A 20302-nucleotide genomic window follows, 5' to 3' on the forward strand; every position below is an offset into this window, starting at 1 on the left:
AAAATGACAGCCAAAAAAAAAAAAAGACTGTTTTCAGCATAAAAAAAACCCCGCTGCAAAAAATGTGTATTTTCACACCTCCTTTTTCCCTCTCGTTTCTCTCCTCTTCCCCCAAATACCTCCATTTTCCCTCTCGTTTCTCTCCTTTTCCCCTAAATACCTCCATTTTCCCCCCAATTTCCCCCAATTCCAACTGAACGCTTCTCATTTCCCCCCAAATACTTCCATTTTCCCCCCAATTTCCCCCAATTCCAACTGAACGCTTCTCATTTCCCCCCAAATACTTCCATTTTCCCCCCAATTTCCCCCAATTCCAACTGAACGCTTCTCATTTCCCCCCAAATACTTCCATTTTCCCCCCAATTTCCCCCAATTCCAACTGAACGCTTCTCATTTCCCCCCAAATACTTCCATTTTCCCCCTAATTTCCCCCAATTCCAACTGAACACTTCTCATTTCCCCCCAAATACTTCCATTTTCCCCCCAATTTCCCCCAATTCCAACTGAACGCTTCTCATTTCCCCCCAAATACTTCCATTTTCCCCCTAATGTCCCCCAATTCCAACTGAACGCTTCTCATTTCCCCCCAAATACTTCCATTTTCCCCCCAATTTCCCCCAATTCCAACTGAACGCTTCTCATTTCCCCCCAAATACTTCCATTTCCCCCCAATTTCCCCCAATTCCAACTGAACGCTTCTCATTTTCCCCCTAATCTCCCCCAATTCCAACTGAACGCTTCTCATTTCCCCCCAAATACTTCCATTTTCCCCCCAATTTCCCCCAATTCCAACTGAACGCTTCTCATTTCCCCCCATCACCCCCCACTCTCCCACCCCACATCTCCCCCCACCCCCCTGACCCCCAAACCTCCCCTCCATCACCTCCATTGGTTTCAGTGTTACCTGTAGACGAGGATCTCATCCGAAGAGCTGTTATATTGAATCTGGAACATCCTGATCCCAGGCAGATGCTGCTGGGACGGCCATTGGATGAGAGCGGAGGACGATGTCAGCTCCCCCACCACCACCCCTTTCTCTTGAGTCCCTTTAGTCTCATTGGGGAAGCTGGATTTGGCTGATATGAGGATATCAGAAGGGCCGTTCTCCGCCTCCTTCTCGCAGTTGGTGCTGTTGGCCAAGTTGGGATACGGCATCACCACCAACTCAACCGGCGCCGTCGATTCGCCGGCAGCGTTGGATGCGATACAAGTAAATATCCCTTTATCACCCAACGAAACCCCCGTGATATCCAAGGTCCCGTTCTCATACGACGTCGTCTTGGAGGTGTTGGATACCAGCTTCCCATCGGGGGCGATCCAACGGACGTAGGGGTCGGGGTCACCCACAGCTTTACACTTTAAGGAGACGCTCTGCCCTTCGTTCACAGCCACTTTGGGGGTGCGGTGTGTGATCATGGGGGGCTCGCAGACGAATTCTTCTTCTTTAATAGACCAAAAGTATTTCCCCATTAATTCCGGAGGCGAAGCGCAAGTCTCTAAATCATCCTCCCTGGTCAGACGCCTCAACCAAACCAACTCACAGTTACAATGTAAAGGATTTCCCCCAAAACTCAATACCAACGAGGTCAACGGGGACCCTTTGGATTTAGCATAGACGGGGATCCTGGAAAAAAGAGGATCTGGAGGGATCTTCTTTAGTTTATTGGAGGTCATATCCAAGCGAGCCAACTTGTGTAGGTTGGAGAAGATCCCTTCGGGGACGAACTCGATGAGGTTGTGATCCAAGCTGACCGTGTTGACGTTGGAAAGCTTGGCCACCGTTTCCCATGGGACGTTGACCAGGTTGTTGTAGGACAGATCCAGATCCTCGATGGTCTCGATGAAATCATCCAACGAACCCGGAGAGATGTAACTCAACTGGTTGTTGCTGAGGATCAAATGGCGGAGGTTAATTAACCCTTTGAAGTGATCCTCGTTGATGTAGGTCAACCTGTTGCTATCCAGGTGTAAAGCATGGAGGCCTTTAAGATCGAAGAAGGCGTAAGGCATGATCTGACTGATGGTGTTCCTGGATAGAGTCAAGTGGATGAGGTTGGTCATGTTGGCGAAATCCTTCCTCCATAACGTGGTGATGAAATTATCCATTAACCTCAACTCCGCCGTCCTCCGGTCGATGCTGGGGGGTACGAAGAGGAGCCCGGTTTTGGTGCAGAGGATGGTGAAGGATGGGGATAGATTCTGACACATGCAACGCTTGGGGCACAGCATGGCCTTCACCGTCGCGCTGACAACCAGCAGGCAGACGAGCAGCCTGTCCATCGTAGGACAAGGGCAGACCTGGGGGGAGAGAAGTGGGGTACGTTGTTATGGGGCAGCTCTGAGCGCTTTGACTTGGGGCTATGGGGCAGTTTTGGGGGTCAACGTTGGACTTTTGGGTTTACGCCACTGTTTTGTCCTTATAGGGTTCTATCTATGTCATTGGCTCCTGTTTTCCACCATCGTTTCCTTTTTTCCGCCATCGTTTCCCATTTTATGCCATTATTTCCCATTTTATGCCATTATTTCCCATTTTATGCCACCAATTCCCATTTTATGCCATTATTTTCCCATTTTCCGCCATTGTTTCCTATTTTCATGCCACCATTTCCCATTTTATGCCATTATTTCCCATATTATGCCATTGTTTCCTATTTTCATGCCATCATTTCCTATTTTCCACCATCATTTCCCATTTCAAGCCATCATTTCCTATTTTATGCCACCATTTCCTATTTTAGGCCCCCATTTCCCATTTTATGCTGCCATTTTCCCATTTTATACCATTATTTCCCATTTTACGCCATTATTTCCCATTTTACGCCATCGTTTCCCATTTCATGCCATCATTTCCTATTTTCCACCATCATTTCCCATTTCATGCCACCATTTTCCATTTTATGCCGTTATTTCCTATTTTCCACCATTGTTTCCTATTTTCATGCCATCATTTCCTATTTTCCTTCATCATTTCCCATTTCAAGCCATCATTTCCTATTTTATGCCACCATTTCCTATTTTAGGCCCCCATTTCCCATTTTATGCTGCCATTTTCCCATTTTAGGCCATTATTTCCCATTTTACGCCATTATTTCCCATTTTATGCCACCAATTCCCATTTCATGCCATCATTTCCTATTTTCCGACATCATTTCCCATTTTATGCCACCATTTCCCATTTTATACCATTATTTCCCATTTTATGCCATCATTTCCTATTTCCCACCATCATTTCCTATTTTCCACCCATATCCATCCCAATATTCCCATTATTTCCCCCATCCTACCCCAATATTTTCATTATTTTCCCCATCCTACCCCAATATTCCCATTATTTTCCCCATCCTACCCCAATATTCCCATTATTTTCCCCATCCAACCCCAAGAATCCCATTATTTCCCCCATCCTACCCCAAGAATCTCTTTATTTCCCCCATCCTACCCCAAGAATCCCATTATTTCCCCCATTCTATCTAAAGAATCTAATTATTTCCCCCCTTCTCCATCAAGAACTCCCCCATTTCTCCCACTCGACATCAATAATCCCACCCTTTCCCCCCACTCTCCCTTATGGACAACCCCTTTCCCCCCCTCCCCACCCCATAAACCCATTTCCTCCTGTTTTTTCCTCATTTTCCCCTTCTCTCTCAGCCCCTCACCCAGCACAGCTCAGAGATACGAGTATTTTTAGCAGTGAGACGTATGCAATCCTCGCCAGCGCCCGCTGAGCGCTGACAACAAATGTTCGGATCCAAATATGGCCCGATTTTCTTCCCTTTTTCATTCTCCTTCCTTATTCTTTTCGGGCTTTCCTTCCCCATTTTCCCCATTTTCCTTCCTTCCTTCCCCTCTCCTCCTTCCTTTCCCCTTCCCTCTCCCTTTTCCCCTTCCCTTTCCTTTTCCCTTTCCTTTTCTACCCCTTCTCATCCATCTCTCCCTTTCCCTTCCCTTTTCTTCTCCCTTTCCCCCTTTTCCTCTCCCTTTTCCCCTTCCCTTTCCTTTTCCCCTTCCCTTTCTACCCCTTCTCATCCACCTCTCCTTTCCCTTCCCCTTCTTTTCCCCTTCCCTATCCCCCTTTTTCCCCTTCCCTTCCCTTTCTTTTCCTTTCTTTTCACCCCTCTTCTACTTCCCCTTCCTTTCCCCTTCCCTCTCCCTTTCCCCCTTCCCTTCCCTTTCCCTTCCCTTTTCCTCTCCCTTTCCCCCTTTTCCTCTCCCTTTTCCCCTTCCCTTTCCCATTTCCCTCTCTTTTTCTACCCCTTCTCATCCACCTCTTCCCCTTCCTTTTCCCCTTCCCTTTCCCCCTTTTCCCCCTTCCCTTCCCTTTCTTTTCCTTTCTTTTCACCCTTCTCTTCTACTTCCCCTTCCTTTCCCCTTCCCTCTCCCTTTTCCTCTTCCCTTTCCTTTTCCCTTTCCCTTTCTACCCCTTCTCATCCACCTCTCCTTTCCCTTCCCCTTCCCTTTCCCCTTTTTTCCCTTCCCTTCCCGTTCATCTTCCTTTCTATTCTCCCCCTCTTCCTCCCTTCCCTTCTACTTCCCCTTCCCCTTCCTTTTCCCCTTCCCTTTCCTTTTCCCCTTCCCTTTCTACCCCTTTTCATCCACCTCTCCTTTCCCTTCCCCTTCCTTTTCTCCTTCCCTTTCCCCCTTTTTCCCTTCCTTTCCCCTTCCTCTTCCTTTCTTTTCTCCCCCTTTTCCTCCCTTCTCTTCTAATTCCCCTTCCCCTTCCTTTCCCCTTCATCTTCCTTTGTATTCTCCCCCTCTTCTTCCCTTCCCTTCTAATTCCCCTTCCCCTTCCTTTTCCACTTCCCTTTCCCATTTCCCTCTCCCTTTCTACCCCTTCTCATCCACCTCTCCTTTCCCTTCCCCTTCCTTTTCCCCTCCCCTCTCCCCCTTTTCCCCCTTCCCTTCCCTTCCCTTCCCTTCCCTTCCCTTCCCTTCCCTTCCCTTCCCTTCCCTTCCCTTCCCTTCCCTTCCCGTTCATCTTCCTTTCTATTCTCCCCCTCTCCCTCCCTTCCCTTCTACTTCCCCTTCCCCATTCTTTTCCCCTTCCCTTTCCTTTTCCCTTTCCCTTTCTACCCCTTCTCATCCATCTCTCCATTTTCCCCTTCCCTTTCCCTTCCCTTTTCCTCTCCCTTTTCCCCTTTTCCTCTCCCTTTTCCCCTTTTCCTCTCCCATTTCCCTCTCCCTTTCTACCCCTTCTCATCCACCTTTCCTTTCCCTTCCCCTTCCCTTTCCCCTTCTTTCTCTTCCCCTTCCTCTTCCTTTCTTTTCTCCCCCTTTTCCTCCCTTCTCTTCTACTTCCCCCTTCCCTTCCTTTCCCCTTCCCTCTACCTTTTCCCCTTCCCTTTCCCATTTTCCTCTCCCTTTCTACCCCTTCTCATCCACCTCTCCTTTCCCTTGCCCTTCCTTTTCCCCTCCCCTCTCCCCCTTTTCCCCCTTCCCTTCCCTTCCCTTCCCTTCCCTTCCCTTCCCGTTCATCTTCCTTTCTATTCTCCCCCTCTTCCTCCCTTCCCTTCTAATTCCCCTTCCCCTTCCTTTTCCCCTTCCCTTTCCCTTTTCCCTTTCCCTTTCTACCCCTTCTCATCCACCTCTCTTTTCCCTTCCCCTTCCTTTTCCCCTTCCCTCTCCCCTTTTTCCCCCTTCCCTTCCCTTCCCTTCCCTTCCCTTCCCTTCCCTTCCCTTCCCTTCCCTTCCCTTCCCTTCCCTTCCCTTCCCTTCCCTTCCCTTCCCTTCCCTTCCCCATTTCCCCTTCCTCTCCTTCCCCTCCCCATTTCCCTCCTCTTTCCCCTTTCCTTCCCCCGTCCCCTTTCCTTCTTCCATTCCCCTTTCCCTTTCCTTTCCCCTCTTCCCCTTCCCCTTTCCTCTTTTCCTTCCCCTTTCCCCCCTCTTTACCCCTCCCCTTTTCATCCCTTCTCCCCCTTTTCCTCCCCTTCCCCTTTCTTCACCCCCTCTCCCTCCTTCTTTTCCTTCCCCTTCCTTCCTTCTTCATCTCCCCCTTCCCCTAATCCATCCCCCTTTCCCTTTCCCCTCACGCCCCATTTATTCCCTCTCTCTCAATGCCAGGTCAGCCCTGTGCCTCAGCACAACACAAAACCATTAGCAAGTTAACGAGTTAATTAAGCCGTTAATCCAAACATCTGCACCCACCGCGGTTCCGCCTCCGGGATATCTCCCATTGGATCTCATACAGATCCATTTAAACGAAGCAGATAGGAACACACGGCCTCAAAGACCCCAAAAAAGACATTAATATGGCATTAAATCAATGCTCATCCATGATACCGAGAACCAAGAGACCCAAATGAACCCAAATCGAATGGTCAAAAGAACCAGGAAACCCAAATGAAGCCAAATCAATGGGCAACGGAACCAAGAGACTCAACTGAACCCAAACCCAATGGCCAATAGAACCAACAAACCCAACTGAACCCAAACCCAATGGCCAACAGAACCAAGAACCCAACTGAACCCAAACCCAATGGCCAACAGAACCAAGAGACCCAATTGAACCCAAATCCAATGGGCAACAGAACCAAGAGACCCAATTGAACCCAAACCCAATGGGCAACGGAACCAAGAGACCCAATTGAACCCAAACCCAATGGCCAACAGAACCAAGAGACCCAACTGAACCCAAACCCAATGGGCAACAGAACCAACAAACCCAATTGAACCCAAACCCAGTGGGCAACAGAACCAACAAACCCAACTGAACCCAAACCCAATGGCCAACGGAACCAACAAACCCAATTGAACCCAAACCCAATGGGCAACAGAACCAACAAACCCAATTGAACCCAAACCCAATGGCCAATAGAACCAAGAGACCCAAATGAACCCAAATCCAATGGGAAACAGAACCAAGAAACCCAAATGAACCCAAACCCAATGGCCAACAGAACCAGGAAACCCAAATTAAGCCAAATCAATGGGCAATGGAACCAAGAGACCCAACTGAACCCAAACCCAATGGTCAACAGAACCAACAAACCCAATTGAACCCAAACCCAATGGCCAACAGAACCAACAAACCCAACTGAACCCAAACCCAATGGGCAACAGAACCAACAAACCCAACTGAACCCAAATCCAATGGTCAACAGAACCAACTGAACCCAATTGAACCCAAGCCAATGGCCAACAGAACCAACAAACCCAATTGAACCCAAACCCAATGGCCAACAGAACCAACAAACCCAATTGAACCCAAACCCAATGGCCAACAGAACCAAGAGACTCAACCAAACCCAAACCCAATGGCCAACAGAACCAAGAGACCCAACTGAAGCCAAATCAATGGCCAACAGAACCAACAAACCCAATTGAATCCAAACCCAATGACCAACAGAACCAACAAACCCAATTGAACCCAAACCCAATGGCCAACAGAACCAACAAACCCAATTGAACCCAAACCCAATGGCCAACAGAACCAAGAGACCCAACTGAACCCAAACCCAATGGGCAACGGAACCAAGAGACCCAACAGAACCCAAACCCAATGGCCAACAGAAACAAGAGACCCAACTGAAGCCAAATCAATGGCCAACAGAACCAACAAACCCAATTGAACCCAAACCCAATGGGCAACAGAACCAACAAACCCAACTGAACCCAAACCCAATGGCCAACAGAACCAAGAGACCCAACTGAACCCAAATCCAATGGGCAACAGAACCAACAAACCCAACTGAACCCAAACCCAATGGGCAACAGAACCAACAAACCCAACTGAACCCAAACCCAATGGGCAACGGAACCAAGAGACCCAACTGAAGCCAAATCAATGGGCAACGGAACCAACAAACCCAACTGAACCCAAACCCAATGGCCAACAGAACCAACAAACCCAATTGAACCCAAAACCAATGGCCAACAGAACCAAGAGAGCCAACTGAACCCAAACCCAATGGCCAACAGAACCAAGAGACCCAATTGAACCCAAACCCAATGGCCAACAGAACCAAGAGACCCAACTGAACCCAAATCCAATGGGCAACAGAACCAACAAACCCAACCGAACCCAAACCCAATGGGCAACAGAACCAAGAGAGCCAACCGAACCCAAACCCAATGGGCAACAGAACCAAGGGACCCAACTGAACCCAAATCCAATGGCCAACAGAACCAACAAACCCAACTGAACCCAAACCCAATGGCCAACAGAACCAAGAGACCCAATTGAACCCAAACCCAATGGCCAACAGAACCAAGAGACCCAACTGAACCCAAACCCAAAGGCCAACAGAACCAACAAACCCAACTAAACTCAAACCCAATGGCCAACAGAACCAAGAGACCCAACTGAACCCAAACCCAAAGGCCAACAGAACCAACAAACCCAACTGAACCCAAACCCAATGGCCAACAGAACCAACAAACCCAAATGAACCCAAACCCAATGGCCAACAGAACCAACAAACCCAATTGAACCCAAACCCAATGGCCAACAGAACCAAGAGACCCAATTAAAACCCATCATCACCACTGACCCCCTTAACGAGCCGCTCCGTAATTAAGAGGCTGCATTCAAATATCATCCCTGCTCTGGATGCAGAAGGATTAATTAATAATAATGCCTTAATTACAGCTGGCTTGTCCTCATTATCCTCCTACCACGCCAAGACGTCCCTCGTTAACGCTTTTTTGTTCCATTTCATCCCTTTTTTGTTCATCTTTTTTAGCTCTTAATCCTTTTGTTCTCGATCCTTTTCCTTAATCCTTTTATTCTCCTTCTTCTTTGCTCTTTTTTGGTTCTTATTCTTCCTTTTCAGTCTTTCCCATTGCCCCCATTCCTTCCCCATCCCCCCCATTCCTTCCCCATTTCCCCTATTCCCTTCCCCATCCCCCCTATTCCCTCCCATTGCCCCCTATTCCCTTCCCCATCACTCCCATTCCCTTCCCCATCCCCCTATTCCCTTCCCATTGCCCCTATCCCTTCCCTATCCCCCCATTCTCTCCCATTGCCCTCTATTCCCTCCCATTGCCCCCCATTCCCTCCCATTGCCCCCCATCCCTTTCCAATCCCCCCCATTCCTTCCCCATCCCCCCCATTTATTTCCCCATCCTCCCCATTCCCTCCCATTGCCCCCTATTCCCTTCCCATTGCCCCCATCCCTTCCCCATCCCCCCCATTCCTTCTTAATCCCCCCCATCCCTTCCCCACCTCCCCATTCCCTCCCATTGCCCCCCATTTCTTTCCCCATCCCCCCTATTCCCTCCCATTGCCCCCCATTCCCTTCCCATCCCCCCCATCCCTTCTCATTGCCCCCAATTCCTTCCCCATCCCCCCTATTCCCTTCCCATCCCCCCCCATTCCCTTCCTATCCCCCCCATTCCCTCCCATTGCCCCCATTCCTTCCTCATCCCCCCTATCCCTTCCCATCCCCCTCATCCCTTCCCCATCCCCCCATTTATTTCCCCATCCCCCCCATTCCCTCCCATTGCCCCTATTCCTTCCCCATCCCCCCCATTCCTTCCCCATCCCCCCTACCCCCTTCCCTACCCCCCCATCCCTTCCCCACCTCCCCATTCCCTCCCATTGCCCCCCATTCCTTCCCCATTCCCTCCCATTGCCCCCCATTCCCTTCCCATTGCCCCCATCCCTTCCCCACCCCCCCCATTCCTTCCTCATCCCCCCCATCCCTTCCCCACCTCCCCATTCCCTCCCATTGCCCCCCATTCCTTCCCCATTCCCTCCCATTGCCCCCTATTCCCTTCCCATCCCCCCCATTCCCTTCCTATCCCCCCCATTCCCTCCCATTGCCCCCTATTCCCTTCCCCATCCCCCCTACCCCTTTCCCTACCCCCCCCATCCCTTCCCCACCTCCCCATTCCCTCCCATTGCCCCCTATTCCCTCCTATTGCCCCCTATTCCCTTCCCATCCCCCCCATTCCTTCCCCATCCCCCCCATTCCCTCCCACCCCCCCCTCTCCTCCCTTACTAAGAGCAAAGTCATGAATGGGCCCAACACAACACATTCAACCTCTCACCGTCCCCTTCACGAGAGCATCCAGGTCTCGCCCTCAGCCCCGCGGGGTGGGCAGGGAGGTCGTTATTTGCAATGCTAATTAGAGCTGATGCTAATAAAGGGCCGAGACCCCGAGTTCTGGGATGAATGGGAGGAGCAGGGATCATTGAGATGCTCATTAAGAGGCATCGGGGTCGCTGTAGTGTGGGAGGAGAAGCAGATATGAATCCCCTCTAATGGGAACCCCCCCCCTTAAATGCATGGGGATGGTTGAAGCCCTTATTAAGTCAAATAGGGTCGATTTCTTGCTGAAAATGAGATAGAATTGAAGAGCTATTCGAGCTCATGGCCCACAAACCCGTCCCCATTCATCACATCTAATGGGAGGGTCGTTAAGGTGGGATAAAGACCCCCCCCCCCCCCCAAAGGATGTTAAGTCTAATGGTTGAGCCCTCATTGACCCAGCACTGTTCATTCATAAGCTCGTGGAGTTGTAGAATAGATTCATTCATAAAATCAAGGAATGAGGGAGGTTGGAGGAAACCTCGGAGGTCATTGAGTCCAACCATTGACCCATCACTGTCCATTGACCCATCATTGTTCATTCATAAGCTCGTGGAGTTGTAGAATAGATTCATTCATAAAATCAAGGAGTGATTGAGGTTGGAGGAGACCTCGGAGGTCATTGAGTCCAACCATTGACCCATAAGATCATCGAGTCCAACCATTGACCCATCACGCCTCGTCCATTCATAAAGAACAAGGACTTAGGGGGATCAATGGGGCTGGAAAAGACCTTTGAGATCATTGAGTCCAACCGTTGACCCATAGGATCATTGTGTCCAACTACTGACCCATCACACCTCGTCCATTCATAAAGAACAAGGACTTAGGGTCTTTTCCAGCCTCATTGAGGCCATAACTCCATGACTTTATGAATGGACACAATGATGACGACCCAATGGATGGACTCATTGATCTCAGTGGCCTTTTCCAGCCTCAATGAGGCCATAACTCCATGACTTTATTTGGGGTCTCCATATAAACCCACACCTTTGGGATCTCCATATAAACCCACACTTTTAGGGCCCCCATATAACAGCCCCAGGTTTGGGGTCTCCATATAATGCCAATACATTTGGGGTCTCAATATAGCAACCTCATTTCTGGGGGTCTCAATATAACACCATCACTTTTAGGGTCTCCATATAACAGCCAAAGGTTTGGGGTGTCCATACAAATACACACATTTGGGGTCTCCATATAACGCCAACACTTTTGGGGTCTCCATAATAAACCCACACCTTTGGGGTCTCCATATAAATACAGACATTTGGGGTCTCCATATAACAACCTCCTTTGTGGGGTCTCCAATATAACACCATCACTTTTAGGGTCTCCATATAACAGCCCCAGGTTTGGGGTCTCCATTCAACACCAACACATTTGGGGTCTCCATAATAAACCCACACCTTTGGGGTCTCCATATAACACCAACACTTTTAGGGTCTCCATATAACAGCCAAAGGTTTGGGGTCTCCATATAAATACACACATTTGGGGTCCCCATATAACACCAACACTTTTGGGGTCTCCATAATAAACCCACACTTTTAGGGTCTCCATATAACAGCCACAAGTTTGGGGTCTCCATATAATGGGGTCTCCATATAACACCAATACATTTGGGGTCTCAATATAACAACCTCATTTCTGGGGGTCTCCATAGAGCACCCATTCTTTTAGGGCCTCCATAGAACAGCCCCAGGTTTGGGGTCTCCATATAATGCCAATACATTTGGGGTCTCAATATAGCAACCTCATTTGTGGGGGTCTCAATATAACACCATCACTTTTAGGGTCTCCATATAATGCCAATACATTTGGGGTCTCAATATAGCAACCTCATTTCTGGGGGTCTCCATAGAGCACCCATTCTTTTAGGGTCTCCATATAACAGCTACAGTTATGGGGTCTCCATATAACACCAACACATTTGGGGTCTCCATATAACACCAACACATTTGGGGTCTCCATATAAACCCACACCTTTGGGGTCTCCATATAACAAACACATTTGGGGTCTCCATATATCACCCTCATTTTTGGGGTCCCTAACCCTAACCAATCTCCAGACCCTATATAATAACACCTCATACCACCACCCCCATATAATAACACCCCCCAAATCCTATATAATAACACCCCAAAATCACCAGACCCCATATAATAACACCCCAAATTCACCACCCCATATAATAACACCCCAATATCCCCACCCCATATGCAGTAACATCCTAATATCCCCACCCCATAAGCAATAATACCCCAATATCCCCACCCCATATGCAATAACACCCCAATATCCCACCCCATAAGCAATAATGCCCTAATACCCCCACACCACATGCAATAACACCCTAATATCCCACCCCATATGCAATAACACCCCAATATCCCACCCCATATATAGGTCTTTTCCCCTATAATCCTCCATGATACCAAAACCACTCATTGATGCCATTTCCTGACCCCAAAACTGCTCGTTTTTACCCCAAATCCCCAAGGCCCTTTTTTGTTATTCCACCCCCCCAACCCCCCTAGAGCCCCCCCGACCCCAAATTGCCCATTTATGGGATTTCTTTTCCCCTATATCCACCCATTTTTGGGATCTCCCCCCCCTCATCCACAGCCGCAGTCGCTGCCGGCGGATCCCCCTCCTCTCAGCACTGCTGACAATGACACTGCAATTTATCAACCGTGGGGTGCAGGGAACGGCAAGGTGAAAAATTCATTAAAAATAATTAAAAGGAATGAAAAATACTCGCTAATTAGGAGAGTAAAAAACGTAAAAAGGAAAGAGAGAAGAATTAAAAAGTATTAAAAATACCCTAAATAAGCGGTAGGGAGGATAAAACCCATCCCATTCCCCCTCATTCCCCCACTAAACCCTTCAATCCTGTAGGAAACAGCAAGGTGAAAAATTAATTAAAAATAATTAAAATGAGTGAAAAACATTCGCTAATTAAAAGAGTAAAAAACACAAAAAGGAAAGAGAGAAGAATTAAAAAGTATGAAAAATACCCCAAACAAGTGGCAGTTATCCATAGGGAGGATTAACCCATTCCCCCCTCCCCCCACTAAAGCATTCAGCCCTGCAGGAAACGGCAAGGTGAAAAATTCATTAAAAATAATTAAAAAGGATGAAAATTATTCGCTAATTAGAAGAGTGAAAAACACAAAAATGAAAGAGAGAAGAATTAAAAAGTATTAAAAATACCCCAATCAAGCGGCAGGTAACCATAGGGCGGATTAACCCATTCCCCCCTTATTCCCTGCACTAAAGCCTTCAATCCTTGCAGGAAACAGCAAGGTGAAAAATTAATTAAAAATAATTAAAAGGACTGAAAAATATTCGCTAATTAAAAGAGTAAAAAACACAAAAAGGAAAGAGAGAAGAATTAAAAAGTATGAAAAATAACCCAAACAAGCGGCAGGGAGGATAAACCCCATCCCACCCCCCTCATCCCCCCCATTAAAGCTTTCAACCCTGCAGGAAACGGCAAGGTGAAAAATTCATTAAAAATAATTAAAAAGGAAGAAAATTATTCGCTAATTAGAAAAGTGAAAAACATAAAAATGAAAGTGAGAAGAATTAAAAAGTACTAAAAATACCCCAAACAAGCGGCAGATAACCATAGGGCGGATTAACCCCATCCTATTCCCCCTCACCCCCCCCCCTTAAAGCCTTCATCCTTGCAAGAAATGGCAAGGTGAAAAATTAATTAAAAATAATTAAAAAGAAGGAAAAATATTCTCTAACTAGAAGAGTGAAAAACACAAAAATGAAAGAGAGAAGAATTAAAAATATATCAAAAAAAAATCAAAAGGCCAAAATAATTGGGAGGAGAAATCCGCCCGCCCTCTCCCTGGAGCCTTCATCCCCACCATCATCATCATCAGAACAGCACCTTCATCCCTTCATCTTCATCCCTTCATCCTCATCCTCATCGTTGGCCCCATTGGGTTTCGCTGTTCTTATCTTCATCCCCATCCTCCTCATCTCCACCATCTTAATTAACCCTCTCCCCACCCTCCTCCTCATCTTCATCCCCATCCTCCTCATCCTCATCTTAATTAACCCCACCCCCCTCCTCATCCTCACCTTCATCCCTTCATCCCCATCCTCCTCATCCTCATCACCGACCCCACCTTCATTAACCCTTCATTAACCTTCATCCCCATCATCATCATCATTAACACTTCGTCCCCATCTTCATCACCATCCTCATCCTCACCTTCATCCCCATCTTAATTAACCCCATCTTAATTAACCCCCTCCTCATCCTCACCTTCATCCCCATCTTAATTAACCCCCAACCCACCCACCCCCATCCTCCATCTCTCCCCTTCATCCTCCCCCCTCCCCCTCATTAATTAACACCCTATCGCTAATTAACCCCCTCACTTAAGGACCCCCCCATTCCTCCATTTCTCCCCTCCATCCTCCCCCCTCCCCCCCATTAATTAACACCCTATCGCTAATTAACCCCCCGCTTTAGGACCCCCCCCCCATCCTTCATCTCTCCCCTCCATCCTCCCCCCCTCCCCCTCATTAATTAACACCCTATTGCTAATTAACCCCCCCAACCTTTATACCCCCCCATCCTCCATCTCTCCCCTTCATCCTACCCCCATCAAGCCCCTCTTAATTAACACCCTATCGCTAATTAACCCCCCCAAACCACCCTCCCCCCCCCATAAGCATCCCTTAACCCCCCCCAAACCAACCCCCAATTAACACCCTATTCCTAATTAACCCCCCCAACCTTTATACCCCCCGATTCCTCCATCTCTCCCCTCCACCCTCACCCCCATCCCCCCCCTTAATTAACACCCTATCGCTAATTAACCCCCCCCAAACCACCACCCCCCCATCCTCCATCTCTCCCCTTCATCCTCCCCCCCTTAATTAACACCCTATCGCTAATTAACCCCCCCAAACCACCCTCCCCCCATCCACCATCTCTCCCCTCCATCCTCCCCCCCTCCTCCCCTCCCAATTAACACCCTATCGCTAATTAACCCCCCCAACCTTTATACCCCCCGATTCCTCCATCTCTCCCCTCCACCCTCATCCCCTTCCCCCCCCCTTAATTAACACCCTATCGTTAATTAACCCCCCCAACCTTTATACCCCCCGATTCCTCCATCTCTCCCCTCCATCCTCACCCCCATCCCCCCCCTTAATTAACACCCTATCGCTAATTAACCCCCCCAAACCACCCTCCCCCCCCCACATAAGCATCCCTTAACACCCCCCAAACCAACCCCCAATTAACACCCTATTCCTAATTAACCCCCCCAACCTTTATACCCCCCGATTCCTCCATCTCTCTCCTCCATCCTCATCCCCCTCCCCCCCCTTAATTAACACCCTATCGCTAATTAACCCCCCCAAACCACCACCCCCCCATCCACCATCTCTCCCCTCCATCCTCCCCCCTTCCCCCCCTTAATTAACACCCTATCGCTAATTAACCCCCCCAAACCCCCCTCCCCCCCCATAAGCATCCCTTAACCTCCCCCCAAACCAACCCCCAATTAACACCCTATTCCTAATTAACCCCCCCAACCTTTATACCCCCCGATTCCTCCATCTCTCCCCTCCATCCTCATCCCCTTCCCCCACCTTAATTAACATCCTATCGCTAATTAACCCCCCCCAAACAACCCACCCCCCCCCATAAGCATCCCTTAACCCCCCCCCAAACCAACCCCCAATTAACACCCTATCGCTAATTAACCCCCCCAACCTTTATACCCCCCAATTCCTCCATCCCTTCCCTCCATCCTCACCCCCTCCCCCCCCCTTAATTAACACCCTATCGCTAATTAACCCCCCCCAAACCACCCTCCCCCCCCCACATAAGCATCCCTTAACCCCCCCACAAACCACCCCCCCTAATTAACACCCTATCGCTAATTACCCCCCCAAACCACCCCCCCCCCCATCCTCCATCTCTCCCCTCCATCCTCCCCCCCTCCCCCCACCTTAATTAACACCCTATCGCTAATTAACCCCCCCCTTTAGGACCCCCTCCCATTCCTCCATCTCTCCCCTCCATCCTCATCCCCTTCCCCCCCCTTAATTAACACCCTATCGCTAATTAACCCCCCCCAAACCACCCTCCCCCCCCCATAAGCATCCCTTAACCTCCCCACAAACCACCCCCCCCAATTAACACCCTATCGCTAATTAACCCCCCCAACCTTTATACCCCCCGATTCCTCCATCTCTCCCCTCCATCCTCATCCCCTTCCCCCCCTTAATTAACACCCTATCGCTAATTAACCCCCCCAAACCCCCCTCCCCCCCCCCATAAGCATCCCTTAACACCCCCCCAAACCCCCCCCCCCAATTAACACCCTATCGCTAATTAACCCCCCCAACCTTTATACCCCCCGATTCCTCCATCTCTCCCCTCCATCCTCACCCCCTCCCCCCCCCTTAATTAACACCCTATCGCTAATTAACCCCCCCCAAACCACCCTCCCCCCCCCCATAAGCATCCCTTAACCCCCCCACAAACCACCCCCCCCAATTAACACCCTATCGCTAATTACCCCCCCAAACCACCCCCCCCCCCATCCTCCATCTCTCCCCTCCATCCTCACCCCCATCCCCCCCCTTAATTAACACCCTATCGCTAATTAACCCCCCCCAAACCACCCCCCCCCATCCTCCATCTCTCCCCTTCATCCTCCCCCCCTCCCCCCCCTTAATTAACACCCTATTCCTAATTAACCCCCCCAACCTTTATACCCCCCCATTCCTCCATCTCTCCCCTCCATCCTCCCCCCCACCCCCCCCTTAATTAACACCCTATCGCTAATTAACCCCCCCCAAACCACCCTCCCCCTCCCCATAAGCATCCCTTAACCCCCCCACAAACCAGCCCCCCAATTAACACCCTATTCCTAATTAACCCCCCCAACCTTTATACCCCCCGATTCCTCCATCTCTCCCCTCCATCCTCATCCCCTTCCCCCCCCTTAATTAACACCCTATCGCTAATTAACCCCCCCCAAACCACCCCCCCCATCCTCCATCTCTCCCCTTCATCCTCATCCCCTTCCCCCACCTTAATTAACATCCTATCGCTAATTAACCGCCCCCAAACCACCCTCCCCCCCATCCACCATCTCTCCCCTCCATCCTCCCCCCCACTCCCCCCTTAATTAACACCCTATCGCTAATTAACCCCCCCCCAAACCACCCTACCCCCCCACATAAGCATCCCTTAACCCCCCCCAAACCAACCCCCCCAATTAACACCCTATCGCTAATTACCCCCCCCAACCCCCCCCCCCCATCCTCCATCTCTCCCCTTCATCCTCATCCCCTTCCCCCCCCTTAATTAACACCCTATCGCTAATTAACCCCCCCCTTTAGGACCCCCCCCCCCATCCTTCATCTCTCCCCTCCATCCTCATCCCCCTCCCCACCCCTTAATTAACACCCTATCGCTAATTAACCCCCCCAACCTTTATACCCCCCGATTCCTCCATCTCTCCCCTCCATCCTCATCCCCATCCCCCCCCTTAATTAACACCCTATCGCTAATTAACCCCCCCCAAACCACCCCCCCCCCCCCCCCCCCCAAGCCCACCCCCCATTAACTCACCTGCTGCCTCTACCCCCGGGGCTCTCCCCGCTCCGTCCCTTCTCCTCGGCTCCTTCCCATCATGGTTCCGATCCTTTCCGATCGGTTCCGATCCTTTCCGAACCCGAACCCGAACCCGAACCCCCCCCCCCCCCCCAACCAACCCCGGTATCACCGAACCCGGATCCGACCCCACCGCGATGCCGCAGCGCCGCGCCCGCAACAGCTGTCAATCAAATCTAAAACCACGCCCACAAAAGCTGTCAATCATCTCCAAGCCACGCCCACCCCCTCACGTTGGCCACGCCCACTTCGCTATATGCGCAACGCAGAGGGGGCGGGGCTTAAATAGGCCACGCCCACTCCGCAATACACACAACGTGAAGGGGCGGGGCATAAATAGGCCACGCCCACTCCGCCGTACTTACAACGCGGGGGGCGTGGCTTGAATAAGCCACGCCCACTCGCCCGCCGCCATATTGGACTGCAGCAGAAGGGGCGGGGCTTAGTGCAGGCCACGCCCACTTGTTTTTGTATACGGCGTCTGATTGGATGGCTCTGTTAAGGGGGCGGGGTCTAAGCCACGCCCACTTTCCCAGCCTATCACCGGGGTGTTGCTAGGGGGCGTGGCCTCGTGATGGCCACGCCCACCTTTAATTACAAAGTGGGCGTGGCTTGTTATAGCCCCGCCCCCCTCTGTGGGTTGGGGGCGTGGCTTAATGTGGCCACGCCCACCTCCATATTATAGGCCTTAATGAGGTGCTGACGTTAATTGGGCTTAATTAGAGATTAATAATTAATTATTTAACGGGCCGGGCCTTAATTAAAAGGGATTACGAGCCCAGTTAATGGGATTAGCCATTCATTACAAGGGATTATCCCTTAATTAATTAAGCCTTTATGATCGGAGATCAGCCCTGAAGGGATTAATTAATAAGGGACTAATTAACTAATTAACTAATTAATTAATTATTAATTAATTTTTCCCCAATTAATGGGATGACCCTTTAAATTTCCCCCCCATTAATGGGCCTAATCCTTAATTAAGATGGTATTTCCCCACTACATTGTGTTAACCCCTTAATTATCCCCCTAATTAGTGGGATTACTCGTTAATTAAGAGCACTATTGCCCCAATTAGCGGGATTACTCATTAATTAAGAGCACTATTGCCCCATTAATGAGCCTAGTCCTTAATTAAGGGGGTATTTCCCCTCTACATTGGGTTGACCCCTTAATTATCCCCCTAATTAGTGGGATTACCCGTTAATTAAGAGCACTATTGCCCCAATTAGTGGGATTACTCATTAATTAAGAGCACTATTGCCCCAATTAGTGGGATTACCCGTTAATTAAGAGCACTATTGCCCCATTAATGAGCCTAGTCCTTAATTAAGGGGGTATTTCCCCACTACATTGGGTTGACCCCTTAATTATCCCCCTAATTAGTGGGATTACCCGTTAATTAAGAGCACTATTGCCCCAATTAGCGAGATTACTCATTAATTAAGAGCACTATTGCCCCATTAATGAGCCTAGTCCTTAATTAAGGGGGTATTTCCCCTCTGCATTGGGTTGACCCCTTAATTATCCCCTAATTAGTGGGATTACCCGTTAATTAAGAGCACTATTGCCCCAATTAGTGGGATTACTCATTAATTAAGAGCACTATTGCCCCATTAATGGGCCTAGTCCTTAATTAAGGGGGTATTTCCCCACTACATTGGGTTGACACCTTAATTGCCCCCCTAATTAGTGGGATTACTCGTTAATTAAGGGCACTATTGGCCCAATTAGCGGGATTACTCATTAATTAAGAGCACTATAGGATCCCATAGTCCTATTACTTTTAGGGTTCCTATAACCCAACCCATATAGGATCCCATGGCCCTATTACCTTTAGGGTTCCTATAACCCAACCGATATAGGATCCCATATAGGATCCCATATAGAATCCCATGGCCCTATTTCTTTTAGGGTCCCTATAACCCATATAGGATCCCATAGTCCTATTACCTTTAGGGTTCCTATAACCCAACCCATATAGGATCCCATGGCCCTATTACCTTTAGGGTTCCTATAACCCAACCCATATAGGATCCCATATAGGATCCCATAGTCCTATTACTTTTAGGGTTCCTATAACCCAACCCATATAGGATCCCATATAGGATCCCATGGCCCTATTACTTTTAGGGTTCATCCAACCCAACCCATATAGGATCCCATGGTCCTATTACCTTTAGGGTTCCTATAACCCAACCCATATAGGATCCCATGGCCCTATTACCTTTAGGGTTCCTATAACCCAACCCATATAGGATCCCATATAGGATCCCATGGCCCTATTACCTTTAGGGTTCATCCAACCCAACCCATATAGGATCCCATATAGGATCCCATATAGGATCCCATATAGGATCCCATATAGGATCCCATGGTCCTATTACCTTTAGGGTTCCTATAACCCAACCCATATAGGATCCCATATAGGATCCCATATAGGATCCCATATAGGATCCCATAGTCCTATTAACTTTAGGGTCTCTCCCAACCCATATAGGATCCCATGGCCCTATTACCTTTAGGGTTCCTATAACCCAACCCATATAGGATCCCATGGCCCTATTACTTTTAGGGTCCCAACCCATATAGGATCCCATAGTCCTA

General features: G+C 49.3%; 1 protein-coding gene across 4 annotated transcripts in view; it reads right to left on the reverse strand.

Annotated features, from left to right (window-relative positions):
* LOC107307424 (leucine-rich repeat and fibronectin type III domain-containing protein 1-like protein) overlaps positions 1 to 19755 on the reverse strand; it is a 28295-nt gene extending 8540 nt beyond the window's left edge. For 2 of the 4 annotated variants that reach the window (XM_085534549.1, XM_015850932.3), the window contains exons 1-2: positions 17654 to 19755; positions 905 to 2298 (exon numbers count right to left, since the gene is read on the reverse strand). In XM_085534549.1, the coding sequence (XP_085390675.1) occupies positions 905 to 2280 (1376 nt within the window). In that variant the 5' untranslated portion in view covers positions 2281 to 2298; positions 17654 to 19755. Of the gene's footprint in view, positions 1 to 904; positions 2299 to 13936; positions 14130 to 17653 lie in introns of those variants that run through there. The other 2 variants (XM_032441809.2, XM_015850931.3) reach the window with 1 other exon arrangement.
* Between the last annotated feature and the right edge of the window lie 547 nt (positions 19756 to 20302).

Source organism: Coturnix japonica, unplaced genomic scaffold (assembly GCF_054131305.1).
Source record: "Coturnix japonica strain WE unplaced genomic scaffold, WE-NBRP24 Scf085, whole genome shotgun sequence".
NCBI classification, from domain to species: domain Eukaryota; kingdom Metazoa; phylum Chordata; class Aves; order Galliformes; family Phasianidae; genus Coturnix; species Coturnix japonica.